This window comes from Capsella rubella, unplaced genomic scaffold (assembly GCF_000375325.1).
Source record: "Capsella rubella cultivar Monte Gargano unplaced genomic scaffold, Caprub1_0 scaffold_5, whole genome shotgun sequence".
In the NCBI taxonomy this organism is placed as follows: domain Eukaryota; kingdom Viridiplantae; phylum Streptophyta; class Magnoliopsida; order Brassicales; family Brassicaceae; genus Capsella; species Capsella rubella.
The window spans coordinates 4,872,444-4,887,338 of record NW_006238919.1 but is presented as its reverse complement, the minus strand read 5'-3'; the positions used below and the strand labels follow the sequence as shown (position 1 = coordinate 4,887,338).

The 14,895-nt window shown below is 31.9% G+C and overlaps 1 protein-coding gene across 1 annotated transcript; it reads right to left on the bottom strand.

Annotated features, from left to right (window-relative positions):
* Positions 1-6,839: 6,839 nt before the first annotated feature.
* LOC17886416 (proline dehydrogenase 1, mitochondrial) lies at positions 6,840-9,479 on the bottom strand. Its single transcript, XM_006290896.2, has 4 exons — positions 8,823-9,479; positions 7,558-8,209; positions 7,229-7,469; positions 6,840-7,139 (listed from the first exon to the last, which is right to left on the bottom strand). The coding sequence occupies exons 1-4, from the start codon at positions 9,387-9,389 to the stop codon at positions 7,100-7,102; spliced, it is 1,500 nt and encodes a 499-aa protein (XP_006290958.1). The 5' UTR covers positions 9,390-9,479; the 3' UTR covers positions 6,840-7,099.
* Positions 9,480-14,895: the final 5,416 nt, after the last annotated feature.

Here is a 14,895-nt window from a genome sequence, read left to right as displayed (position 1 = left end):
GTATATAAAAATTGTCGAATCGAATAAACCGTTTAATCGGATTGACGGAATCACTAAACCGAGGTTGACGAAATTACTAATCCCTAAACACACGGGTAATTTGGGGTTATCCAAAGACTGCATTGTCCTTTGCTATTATCCCAAATCGAATTGGGATCGATAAACCCTAAGTTTAGTGTAATTCCATTAACCCCGGTTTAGTGATTCCGTCAATCCGATAACCGTTTGTTAAGCGGTTTCTTCGATTCGACAATTTTTATATACTTGATGTATTAATAGACAACAAATTAATAAATCATGCATTTTGTTTACAACCAAATAACATTGGGTATTAAACTTCCAAAAATTAAAATTAGATGGGGAATTTTTATGGACTTTTCCCGTCATTGTTACATAGCTTATTATTTGGATTATATATCAGATTTTGTGATTCTAAAAACTGGATTAACTTCCATCAGTTGTATATTAAATTGTTATTGAAGGTTGTAATCCAACCTTATCACCAATCACCTTGAGTGAAAACAGGGGTGATTATTCAATCAATTCACCATATATCAGATGGCTCTGGAAGTTCTATTAGATAAACATTAACTGCAAACTATTCTACAATTCCTGAACAACAAAGCAAAAGATCAAGATTTTGAAATCATTCTACTAAATGTCAACAATGATATTTACCCGACCTAAAATTTAGATTAAAATTGACTGGTATTATGACTACAATATTGACTATTGATGGTTAATGACAGGGAAGGTTCAAGTATCTACCATGTATCCTTCTTCAGAAGTTGACACTATAAGTAAATTTAGAGATCTTGATTATGAAGATGACGAGTTAGATCAGTTTGATGCAGATGGTGATGAAAGGGGTATAAGTTTTCGTACCATTTCACAAATTCATATTTGATTTTGTTTGAAAACAAAAATTACTTAACAAACTACTGACATGCATATTTGATCTTATACCACTTTTGCTTTCTGTTGCTTCCAGACTCCGAAGATTATGATGACTAGATATTTGATTGTAGTAGCCAAGATGAAATCGAATATGAATCAGACAATGATTCTCTTGATCAAACAGATCAAACCGAAGGCCAATAATTTGAACCTTATGATAATTCAAGAAAACGTGCTAAATTTCTAAAGATGTTTCAAAACATTTTAGAAAAGGTTCAAAAATCTGCAACAAGAGAACCTCAAAAGTCCACCAATTCATCTACTGGTATGAATTTGTTCACAGCAAAGACATATACGCTAATTATTAAGGATTGTATTCTCAAGTTGTTTTGCTGTTTTATGACTTAATCTTTTCTCTTAGTTTATGCTGATGATGAGATCCTGATTACACATGTAAGCATTGTGGTGCTATTTTTTTGTATGGTGAGAGGCTTAACAGAAGGAAAAATACAAAAAATCTGGTATTCACTAGATGTTGTATGCAAGGACAAGTAGTGCTACCATTACTACGTGAATCACCAAAATTGTTGTGGTGGCTTTTAACGTCAGATAATATGTTGGCTAAACATTTTAGAGATAATATTAGAGCGTACAACATGATATTCTTATTTACATCGATAGGAGGGAGAGTAGACAGATCGGTTAAACAAGGACATGGACCTTCTATGTTTGCTCTACAAGGTGAAAACTACCATTTTATGGGTTCTCTGAAACCTAAACCTGGTTATTATCCAAAGTTTCAACAGTTATACATTGTTGATACTGAGAACGAAGTGGAAAACCGTATATAGGTAATGAGGTATTTTAAAAAACATATGTTTTGTATACATAATTTGTAATAGTTCTTTGTTGTAGCTGACTGTGTACAATTAATATTTTAGTATAGGCAAGTGCTATATCAGCTGGTAAGAAAAAAAAAGTTCAGAAAGGAGATTGTTGAAGAGCTGGTGAAACTGTTGAATGAAGTCAATCCACATGTTCAAGATTTTAGATTTGCAAGAGACATGTTTCAACTAGAAAAGGATGAAGCGAATTTCCATATGAGGATAGTTTCTCCACAAGAGAAGGATGGTAGAGTCTACAACATTCCTACAGCTTCTGAAGTGGCTGCTTTAATTGCTGGTGATTTACATGAGAAAATGGATAAGCGTGACATTAGACTCGAGAAGCAATCAAGAAAATTGAAGCGAATACATGAGTGCAATGTCAACTATATATCTTGCGCTAAAGTATCCTCTTTTGTTTCCATACGGTGAGGATGATTACAGACTGGGTATTAAGAATACCAAATTTAAATCGTCAAGGAGTAGGAAACAGAAAGATATCAATATGCGAAAATGGTTTGCTTACCGACTACAAGAAAGGTCTAATGAGAAGCACACTCTACTTCGTTCAAAACGATTACTCCAACAGTTTGTGGTGGATGCTTATACAATGACCAAAGCTAACTGATTAAGGTACATTACTAAAAACAAAAAAAAACTAAGGAGTACTGATATAGAAGCTGTTCAGAATGCTTCAGCTGTTGGAGATAGTGACCTTAGTAATCAAGGAAAAAACATAATTCTTCCTCCTTCGTTTACTGGTGGACCAAGCTATATGAGGCAAAATTATTTGGATGCTATAGCTACATGTAAACACTTTGGTTTCCCTGATCAAGTTATTATGTTTACATGTAACCCCAAATGGCCTGAAATTCAGAGATTTGTGAAGAAGATGAATTTGAAAGCAGAAGAACGTCCGAATGTAATTTGCAGGATTCTCAAGATGAAACTAGATAATTTGATGTATGATTTGACAAAGAAACACATTTTGGGGAACACAACAACAGTGATTTTATTAACCTACGTATACTCAATTTTTAGCGTTATGTTATGAAGATTTATATACCAATAGTAATTGTTATAAATTAACTGCTCTTACAAAAGCATGTTTCAGCTACCTATACAATTGAATTCCAGAAAAGAGGGCTTCCACACGCTTATATTATTGTTTTGGATGGATCCAAAACATAAAGTTTCCCACAGCTGATGAAATAGATAAAATCATTTGTGCAGGAATACCCGACAAAGATGAGGATCCAGAGCTTTATGAAGTCGCTAAAGATTGCATGATTTATGGTCCATGTGGGAGTGCCAACTATAATTCTCCATGTATGGTAGAAGGTAAATGTTCTAAGTTTTTCTCAAAACAACATAACGAAACCACTACTCTTGATAAAGAAAGGTATCTAGTTTACAGAAGAAGAGACAATGGTCGTTTTATAGAGAAGAATCGTTTCAAATGCGACAACATATATGTTGAACCATACAACAGGCTATTATCTGTGAAATATTGAGCACACATCAATGTTGAGTGGTGCAATCAAATAGGAAATGTAAAGTACTTATTCAAGTAGGTTCACAAGGGCCAAGATCATGTTACAGTGACCGTGGAGCCTGGTACAAATACTAATGCTGAAAATAATCAACAGGATAACGTACAAAGTAATGATCTGCCTACAGTCAACCAGGTGCAAGACTTTTTTGATTGCAGGTACTTCTTTTTATTTAAAAAGATCATTATCGTTTTTCATACAATCTTATATAAACGTGTATTGTTGTAAATTAACCAATGTTAATAAAAACTTCAGATATATGTCTGCATGCGAAGTCTAATGGAGGATTAACAAATATCTGATCCATTACAGACAAACACATGTTGTGAAATTAACTTTCCACGAAGAAGGCAAACAACCAGTATATTTCAAAGAAGGTGTTTTGAATAGGGCATGGATCGATGATACAATGTTCACGACTTGGTTTGATTTGAATTGAAGAGATCTTGATGCTAGGAAATTATTGATGAGTAGATTCCAAATGATTATATCTGGGATAAGAAGCAAGGTATACTCAGACGAAGAGGAAGAACATGTTTTTCAATTGGGAGAATTAATTATGTCCCACGAAATTTGGAGGATGAATACCATCTAAGGATATTGATAAACTCTGTAAAAGGTCCTACAAGCTTTGAGAACATCAAAACTGTCAACAATATCAGCCATTCTACATACAGGGACGCATGTTTTGCTTTAGGGTCGTTAGACGATGATAAAGCGTATATCAATTGTCTGAAAAATGGTCTAAAAGAAGCAAATTTCATGTGTTCAGCCAAATTTGTTAGAAGATTGTTTGTCATCATGCTTCTCTCAGGAAGTTTAAGTGGTGCAGAAAAAGTATGGGAAGAAACTTGGCAAATGATGGTAGAAGACATACTGAGGAAAAAAATAATAGATTATGTTAGATTACTAAAACAAACATGTTACAAAACATTCTTTTCCTCATCAAATATATTTATTTTAACCTTCTACAGAACTGACATTATCTGAGGAAGAGCTGAAAAATTTACTCTCATAGAGTTAAATAAATTGTTGAAAAGGAATGGAAGCACACTAAAAAGTTTTAAAGTACTGCCACAGCTTTCATTTGATGATGTACCGGTGGTCATCCAATTGATTATAGATGAAAAAAATTATAACCAGGAGAAAATAGCAGAGGATCTCGCCGTTGGTTGAAAATGATCACCCCTGAACAGAAAAAGATATATAATGAGATTATATATGTTGTGGAGCATGATTTAGCTGGTGTTTTTTTCTTATACGGCTTTGGAGGTACTAGGAAAACATTCTTATGGGAAATACTGTCTGCAACAATAAGACTGAAAAGAGGTATTCTCCTAAATACTGCATCAAGTGGCATTGCATCTTTATTGTTGACAGGTGGACGAACAGCTCACTCAAGGTTTGGCATTCCCTTACGTGTTTCTGAGTTTACTACATGTAACATGTCAAGAGAATCAGGCCTTGGTCAATTAGTAAGGGAAGCAAAGCTGATTATATGGGATGGAACTCCAATGATGAGCAAGTAATGTTTTGAATCGCTGGATAAGAGTTTAAAAGACATAATAAGACCAGTCGATGAAAAACCTTTTGGAGGAAAAGTTGTCCTTTTTGGAGGTGATTTCCGGCAAATTCTACATGTGATAGTTCGGGCAGGGAGGGAAGAGATTGTCAATGCTTCACTCAATGCTTCGTATATATGGGATTATTGCAAAGTTCCGAGGTTGACTAAGAATATGAGACTGCTCCAAAACATAGGTTCAGCGGAGGCACGTAAATACATGACTTCTCCAAATGAATACTTGCTATAGGAGAATTAAAAATTAATGAGCCTAACGATGGGGTTTGTGAAATTTAGATACCAGATGAATTTCTTATTACTGAAGATAGTAACCCAATAGAAGCGATCATTCAGGCAATTTATGGGAATTCATTTCATCTAGAGGTTGATCCAAAATTCTTTCAAGAAAGTGCAATTTTATGCCCTACAACGATGATGTCAATGCCATCAACGACCATATGTTGTCAAAACTTAGTGGTTAGTAACTCCTTCAACCTTCTGAATTTAATTTATCCTATTTACATTATAAGTAAAAAAAAATTAATATTATTGTCTATTACCTTTGATAACAGGTGAAGAAAGGGTTTACCTTAGTTCGGATTCTATAGACCAGTTTGACAAACGTGCTATGCATAACCCGGTATACACCCCTGATTTCTTGAACAGTATCAAGGCTTCAAGATTGCCAAAACATAGTCTTCGTCTCAAAATTGGTTGTCATGTAATGCTTTTGAGAAATATTGATCCTTATGGAGGTTTGATGAATGGGACAAGACTTCAAATTATTCAGATGGCATATCATGTTTTGCAAGCTAGGATTTTGACAGGTACTCGAGTAGTATATTTGATTTTAATACCAAGGATGTTGATTGCACCATCAGATACTCGACTACCGTTCCTAACGCGACGAAGATAATTCTCAATATCTGTTGCTTTTGCAATGACTATCAACAAGAGCCAAAGACAGTCACTATCTTATGTTGTTCTATATATTCCAAGACCTGTTTTCTCATGGTCAGCTTTATGTGGCAATGTAAAGGCTTAAGTCTAATTCAGGATTGAATGTGCTAATTACAGACGCAAAAGGAGTACCACAACGTATAACTATGAATGTTGTTTTTAAAGAAGTATTCCAAAACTTTCACTAGAGTTTACTGAAAGTTTGGACGGTAATCTCTCAACAATTTTTTAAACAAGTTATGTTCAACTATTTGTAAAAATAGTTATGCTTCATATTCATATGCTAAAAAGCATGTACTAATCCTTTTTTACAGATTTATTGTTTGCTCATTTTTAGTGAACTCAGATGGTAAAGCACGGCAGAAGATTTAAACTACTGCAACTACGGCAAAAAGAAACTTTTGTGGCTATCTCTTCTATATCTACATTAATTTTTTGTTATATGGTTAAGTTATTTAATTTTTTAAAAGTTTTGGACGAATTTTCATAAGCAATTACAACTACTAGGGTTATTTCAATTGCCAAATTTTAGTAAGTAACTATTATGGTTTTGGTTATATATATAATAACCATTTTTTTTTTTTGTCATCAACAGAACATAACCATTTTTAATTAACACTTAAGGATATATGGAATTTAGTTAAACATAAACAGTATACACCGACTGCTCTGTAATAAACGTGATACTACTGTAGATGAAACCAAATGATACATATAGATAAGTAAGTTTGTACTTTACACGAACTGCACTGTGGTATTAACCCAAACTTAATTCAATATATTGAAATGATGGAATAATATATTTCAAACTATTAATACTATACTTTCATAATCTTTGAGCCCGGGCTGTAGCACGGATTAGTAACTAGTGAAAATATATTTTTCCTTACTATGGTATCGTCGGTGAAACTCCGAATTCACTTTGGATCGGAAACGCCCGGAAAATATTTTGATTCACGGCAAAAAGAAATTACCAGAGTTAAGTAAAATAAAAGGGATACTTTCATTATTATTGATAAGGAAGGATGAATATACATTGGTGAATGAAATATTGAAATAAAGATATAGTCCATTGTGATAAAGCCACATGATATGTTCTTTCCTACCTCCATTTCTTATATTATAATTTTTTTTTTTTTGGCAATATCTTAATCTACACATAGAAGAAATTTATTCATCTACATTTCTCAATTCCATTTTAATGGATCCGTACATATATATAATTGACAGTTAAACTCTTCTCTTTATGCAATTCCGGCGAGTAACCTCCTCTTAAGTTCCATTCTGCAATTACCAACACCAACATTAGTATACTTAAGCAAAAATTAGATGAACCAAACTGTGAAAGGACTAAACATGAGGGTTAAATATACCTCATGAGTTGGCGGTCATGCGCTCCAGTTGCCATCATTCCCCGGTTTTCGTAAGCACGTCGGAGAAGATACGGGATCGCGGTTTCGACTGGTCCAAACGGCATGTACTTGCTAACATTGAACCCAGCTCTCTTTAAACCAAAGGACAATGCATCTGACATTCCATATAGCTGTGCAAACTCTATCTTCCCGTTCTGTTTATCGATCCCGAGGTCACTCGCCTTCCTCGATGCAAGTCTCCCTGAAATTAAACCATTTCTACAATTAGTAAACCCACATTTGACATTAACTGAAGTGATTAAACAACACAATGTGATTCAATGGCTTACCCGAATCAGCGTTATGTGTTGCAAGAACGACGCCGAATCCTGATCCGTTCGAGGCTTTCTCCATCAAGAAGGTCATACAGTCGTTGTAGCAAGAGTGTGTGTCCTGAATTGTGTCATGGACCGGTGACTTACAACCCAAGGAATCTGCCAATCTAGCTTCGCTAGACATGTAAGCACCTCTCACCAACTTGAACCCCATAGGAACACTCTCTTTCTCAGCATTTTGTACAGCCAAATGCAGTCTCTCACCAGCGTCTCTTAAGTACGCCTGAATCGTGTTGTAAACAATCGGTCGGTCTTTGTCCGCATTGAACATGATCGCCGACGAATAAGCCATGTAATCGATCGCGGGTTGGAGGATTGTGTCTTCCGCATCGACCAGTAAAGGTACATTGGACTCTTGGCATTTCCTACATATTTCTTGGATCCTTCTGTGGGCTGCTTCGAGCTCTTTTTCTTCTTCTGCGGTTAAAGGCTCCGGTTCAGAGTTTGTATGGTAGAGAGGACTCGAATCGGAGAAAACCGGGAACGATTTAAGCTTCCAAGAGAGTTTAAAACCTGTACTTTTGTACTCCCATCGAAGCAAATCGCTCACTCGTTTCAGAAGACTAATTGGACATATAGCTGTTATCTTCACCACCACTGAGCTAAACTGTTAAGACAAAAAAAACAAACAACCGGTTATTCAAAAAACCAAACATAATATATAAACCGGAATCACAACATTAAACCGGGATTTTAATAACCGGAGAATATTCCTAAAAAGTGTTATCTCCAGAAAGTTCTAGTTCACCTATAAGGTCATATCTCCAACTAAGGACCTCGTGCGTATAAATCTAATCCGATAATGACGCTTAACCTTTGATTTTATCACCGCCTTAATAAAATTTCATAATATATATAAATTAAGACGCAAAATCATTTTCATTAGAAAAAAAAAGAACATGCAAGTTGTGTTTATGTACTTTTTTCCTAAATAAAAACGCGTAACAAATTTAATATACATGTACATTACATATCTATGCAAGTGTACTTTTGTCAGAGTACGGAGATTTGGCTATCGAACACAACAAACAGAACACAACAAACAGAACACAAGACAAAACAAAACAAAACAAGTTGCCCGAATTTTATAATTATGTTTTGTATTAACGCAAAAAATGATTTACGATATAATTAAATAAAAGATATTTTATTTTGGTTGTTAAGATACGATTTAACAAAAACAGAGCAAAGAAGAGAAAAAAACAGAGGAGAAGGCTTACGTGAGAAGTAGGTAAAGATTTAGCAGCTTCAATGGTACGAATGAATTGTTGCATGTTATCATCACAAGATGCAGCGTCATTGGCATGTTCAACGCCATAGACAAGCATACCTTTAAGACCAGTAGCGTTATAAACGCTTCTAACGCGTTCAGCGGCTGCGTCAGCGTCTTCACCGGCGCAAAAGTGGTCATAAAACGTACCTTTCACGAGCCCTAGGACCATGCCACGTGTAACGGCAGCGTCCATAAGCTTAGAGCTCATGACCCACGTTCCTAGATCGACCATAGGACCTATCGCCGCCGCATGCAAGACGGCGGTGGAACGGAGGAGATCAGAGGTTGGGACAGAGGAGAAAAGACGGGCTTGATCGGAGAGATCGAGGCCATCGTGAGATTGCTCGGTGGGTTTTGGGTGGTGGAGAGGTGGTTCCGGTGCTTGTTGTCCAAAGGAGAGAATCTCCGGGACGACGGCGGTGGAAGCAGTCACGGTGGGAGGACCCACCGGGCTAAAAGCGGGTAAACGGTAAGATCGCCGGATAAAGTTTGTTCGGAGGAGACGGGTTGCCATATAATTCAGAGATTTTGGTTTTAAAACGAAAAATCAAATTTTATTTTTTCTCTTCTCTCTTTTTTTTATGTCTCTTCTCTTTTTTTTTTTTTGTGTTCTCTCAAAGCTTTGGTTGTGTGATTTTTTTTTTTGTTTCTCCTCCTCCAATGTTACTACCACATATATTTATAGAAGAACGTAAATCCTTATGCATATACATACACGTTTTACCTGTACGATATATATAGATGCCCATGTGTACAATTCTTTATCGGATTGTTTCAGATATAATAATCTAAAAAATAAAAAAAATAGTGACAAAAGAAAAAATTCTATAATTACAAACGAATCTTTGTAAAGAAAGTAAATAACTTTTAACATTCATTTCAATTCAAAGGTGAATCTTAAAATACCATAATCTTAAAATACCACTATTTGGTATTAATTTTTTTATAATCATAATAGAATTGTAATTAAATAAAAATTTGAAATTTATAATCATAATTGGCAAAATAGATAAATCCGTCAATGTTTTAGTCCGTTCTATATTTAAGGTAAAATCAGCCATATTTTATTTGTAAGTAAAAATGATATATAAGTAATTTATGGTTGGTTTTAAATATTTCAAATCAGTACTACTACAACATACAATTGATGAATAACAAATAAAACGGTTTAATCCGCAGATAATATTGTCCGGTTTAACAACTGCAACCATTTGGACTTTAAATTCTAACTTTTTCCATCACAGTTAAGTTTTACTTGATTGGCTTAACAAGTGTAGTTAATAAAGAATAATTAGTACAACTATATAATATTTCCTACAAGTAATAGAATACAATTATAGAAAAATCTAGAGGCTACGTTATTTAATTTAGGTCCACAAATATTAGCTGTTTTTCTGAAAAGGGTAAGCAAGATTGTGCCGTAATTTTCTGAGAGAAACAAATTTCAAAAAAAATATAAATAATTTAACTTCGTCAGAGACAGCAAGGTCCTGAGTCATCAGATAACTATTTTAATTGATAAACTTAAAATTGAAAAACAAATTAATTAATTTGGGCGGAGACGGTGGAGGAAGATATGAAGGATGAGTGGATGATGAATAGGATTCAACATGTGGACCTGGACTTGTTCTTTGAATCTTTGACTTTTCTAAATTGGAATCTCCGGAATCTTTAATGACTTATTAAGTTTGAATTAATCAACCTAAAGATTCCGACCGTAAACACAAAAAAGTAAATAGATGTTTATAAATAGATTTTAGAGTTTATAAATTTAAGAAAAAAATTGTTTACTACATCATAATCTCTATTTAGATTCGCCTATATTTTTCTTCTATTTATGAAAGGTAGTAGTAAATTCAGTATATGAAATTTTAATAATTTCTTTCTTTATTGATCTTTTACTTTGTAAACTAAAATTAACAGTACATGTAATAAATTTTAAAAAATTAACAAAATATTCAAATTTATAATATAAACCATATTTCTTTTAACCACTTCAAATTTGCAACATCAATTAGTGACTCCAAATTATAACTTCTTTACATGTAAAGATTAATATCGTTGTTCTTATGAAAATAGCCGCAGCAACTAAAATAACGATCATCGTTTTTAATACCGACGATATGAGCATTACCTCAAAAAAATAGTCACATCGACACTTTAATATTTCTCATCCATTTTTTATGTTATTTTTGATGTTTAATTTTCCGTCGTTGAACATAATCATAACAATTACAAAAAGAATGCGGACATAAATAAATAAATAATCTATATCATTTTTTTAAAATGATAGTAAAATATAAGAATCATAATTTATATTCCTACTGATCTCATATTTAGTAACTAAATTAAAAATATTACTTCCAAACAGCTTAAACAGTCATTTTTTATAAATTATTATATATTTTGATAATAAATTGGTTCTCGTCTAAACTCATATAAAAAAAAAGAAAAAAATATAAAAAATGATTTAAAGATTTTAATAAATATGTTTAACTTAATTTTGCATCTCATAAATGTAAAAACATATGTTTAAACATGTTACAATCCAAATAAATGTTACTATTTTCAAAGAATTTTTTTTAAAAAAATGAATATTGCATGCGAAGTTGGGTTGGACCAATAAAAATGGCGGCTACAGCTGGAAACTGTCGTGTCATATGTACCCACCTAACCTCTTTACTTCCTCACGTGACCTCTTCACCTTCTCTCTCTCAATTTAACGGCTCAAATCACATCAAAACAATTAAATAAAAATACAAAACTTATTTTATTTTTTCTAAAACTTTGGTAGCAACCATTACCTTTTTGAGAGTACGAAATGGTCCCAATTCGTATTTTTAATTATTTGTTGTTGTTGTAAAGATCTGCTTTTTTCCAAAAGATTCTCTAAATTTATGTATTTTTTTCGAAAAGGTGCGACATCAAATTCAACTCTCATATATATTTATTTTGTAACGTATCTTTTTAAAAAATTATATAATTTTGTAACTTATCTTTAGAAGCTTTGGTTGGTTCGTCTTCACTCTTTCATCACTACTTCGTTAAGAGTCTCACACAAGTGGTATGGGTTGGAAAAACAATGACTAAGTACAATAAAAATGAGTTAATTTAATGGTTAATTAAGTAAATAATATAATTTTAGGAATATATAGTCCTTATATTAGTGTTGCTTAAAGTTTTTAGACACAAATAAAAAAATAATTTAATTTTTCTAATTTTTCTAATTTAATTTAATAATATTATACTACTTTTTTTAAATTTTTTACTGATCAATACAATTAAATAATAGCGATAAAAGTAAAACTAGAAGTTTTAAAAACCTTTTGTATTGTAACCTTAAAAACCTTTTCTTCTGAACTAGTTTTAAGTTTTAAACTAGTATTTCATATGAAATGGAGGATGTAGTTTTTTTTTCTCATTGACATGGTAAAAATAAAAATATATAAATAAATGATTGTTTAATTATTTTATTGACATTTTAGTGTGCAGAAATTTATATAAACTTAAAATATGATTACAACATTAACACACCAAGCATTTTCTTATTAAAATTTTTGACCCTCAAAACAAAAAAACCAAAGCAAAACATAATTGAAATAGTTTTAAAAACTTTTTTAGTCAACAATGACGAATTGAAATACTTTTAAAAATATATATATGTATGTAAATATTTTTCTATAAAAAAAATGATGGAAAGCTTTCTCCTAAACGTAAGATAATTGAAAAACACACGATTTTTTCGACGAAAAGAAAATGAACAGCAATGATTTCTCAACCAATAATTGAACTCGTATCGCAAATAATTGAATAAATATTACTTATACTCCAAAAAGAGTCATATCATATATGTGAGATAGATGTACGGTCGAGTAATCCAACCCAAAATTCTCATGTCTGCAATGATAACTTTAGAAAAAAGGATATTTTCTCTCAATTTTGTTTTTCATCCAAATTCATACAAAAATTCACAATAACACGTAAAATACAATAAAAATGATGTTCATTAATAAAAGAGAACTCTAGCACAAAATGATGTTTTCCTTAGTCTGTTACTAAAATATTTTTGTTTTACAAATTCATTTCATTTCATCCAAATTCATACGAAAATGTTTACTATTTCATCCAAAATACGCAATAAACTAGATGAAATATAAATAAAAATAGATCTCCCACGAATAATTAAGATAATAGTACTGCATTACTCTTGCTACTTATGCTAAAAAAAGCATACTATAAACCTCAAAATCACAATATACAAATATAAGTGTATGTAAAATTAGTGTCTTTAAAATTATTATATACTACCACTCGTACATTTATTTCTATCTTTCACTAAAATGCTGATAATGTATATAATGATCATCTAACTTTTTTTTCCTAGTTAAGTTAATCGTTTTGTGTCATATTCACCTAATCATTATGATTCTCCTTAAGCTTTCACCTCGTCCGTCAATAGAGGTTTAAAAACAGAACCAAAAACAAATTGTACACATCTATAACAAATATGTCATATGTACATAAATAGAAAAACACAAATCTAGAAAACCTACCACACAAAATTGATCCTAGCACTGTCCACATTAAAATTAACAGCTAGGTTTTTAATTCATATTTTTTGCCAGCCATTTCTAACTAATTTGTAATTCTATATCTCATGTTGTGTGATATTTTCGTGGGGTCTTTGATGAATTTATAATAGGTACTTTTTATAGAATACTAATCAGTGAATGCAACAAGTTGAGTCCTTTTTGACAAAAAGCAAGTTGAGTCCTTTCAAAACCCACATGCCAAAGGTTTAAGTAAAATGAAAAAGACAGCCCCATGAGCTGCCAAATTTATTTCATCGTGATGAGTCAACAATGAGTCGATGCCAACAATGTAGGAAACTTCACAAATTATTAATGTAATATATGTATTTCAAATATTAGTGTAATTCTGTATAAAATAATATACTTATGTGTACGAGGAAAAAATTTAGTTAGCATGAATAATGCATAAATAGTTTACTATACCTTAAAAAGGTTATACAAAAACATTGATACAAGTCCATACAATATTTACCCTTACATAAGCAATCATATATGTGTTTTTGATCAAATAGCTACACATTTTTAATAGAGAGGCTAGAGTTTATAAACAACTAAAGATGATAATAATAGGCTTTGGCCTTTTTCATGTAAAACATTCGGTGAAACTATTTTGGGATTTAGCTAATTTTGTAAATCTGGATTAATTAATTATACAAAAACCATGATGTGATCAAATACCGACGACTACAATTGTATTATTGTTTTATTCGTTTTAGTTTATTATTTATTCGTTTGCCTTTTAGTTTGTTAAGTTTATATCTACTTCAGTACTACTACTAGCTAGTAGTTCCAACTAACAACAAAACCTATCTCTCATTTGTTCTTCTTTTTTTTTTTTAAATAAGTAGATTTTATTTAAATTTAGTGTGTTGTTCTAATTTCTTATAGGGAAGAACAATCCATAAATATTTTCTGTATAATATTTGAGACTTTATAATTGTTGGAGTTATACTATTTAGTGAAGTAAAAATAAGAGTATGAACACTAGAGACTGTCAAAACTCAAATAGTAAACGCCGTGAAATCTAAGATATTCACATGTGCATGAACAAGCAAAACATTTTGATACTATATAATATATTAGCATTATATACCTAATTTAATTTCTCATATTACTACTCAATAACACGGAACTATATTATAAGATTTTACTAATACAAAAATAGTTTTAACAAAAGATTAAATGGGTAAAGTATTTTCACTTGTTTCGGGCATTTTGATACTTAACTTCACATTTTTAATAGGTTTTTGTCAATACAAAAATAAAGCAGCCGACCAATTATTTTGAAAGATATATAAAAGTGTTTTGTTTAGGTCATAGGTCAACGAATGTTTAGTGGAGAATGACTGGTGCAACTTGATAATTTCATAATCATACTCAAATGCAAGTTATCTCTTACAACGAGAATATTATTTTATTACAAGCAAA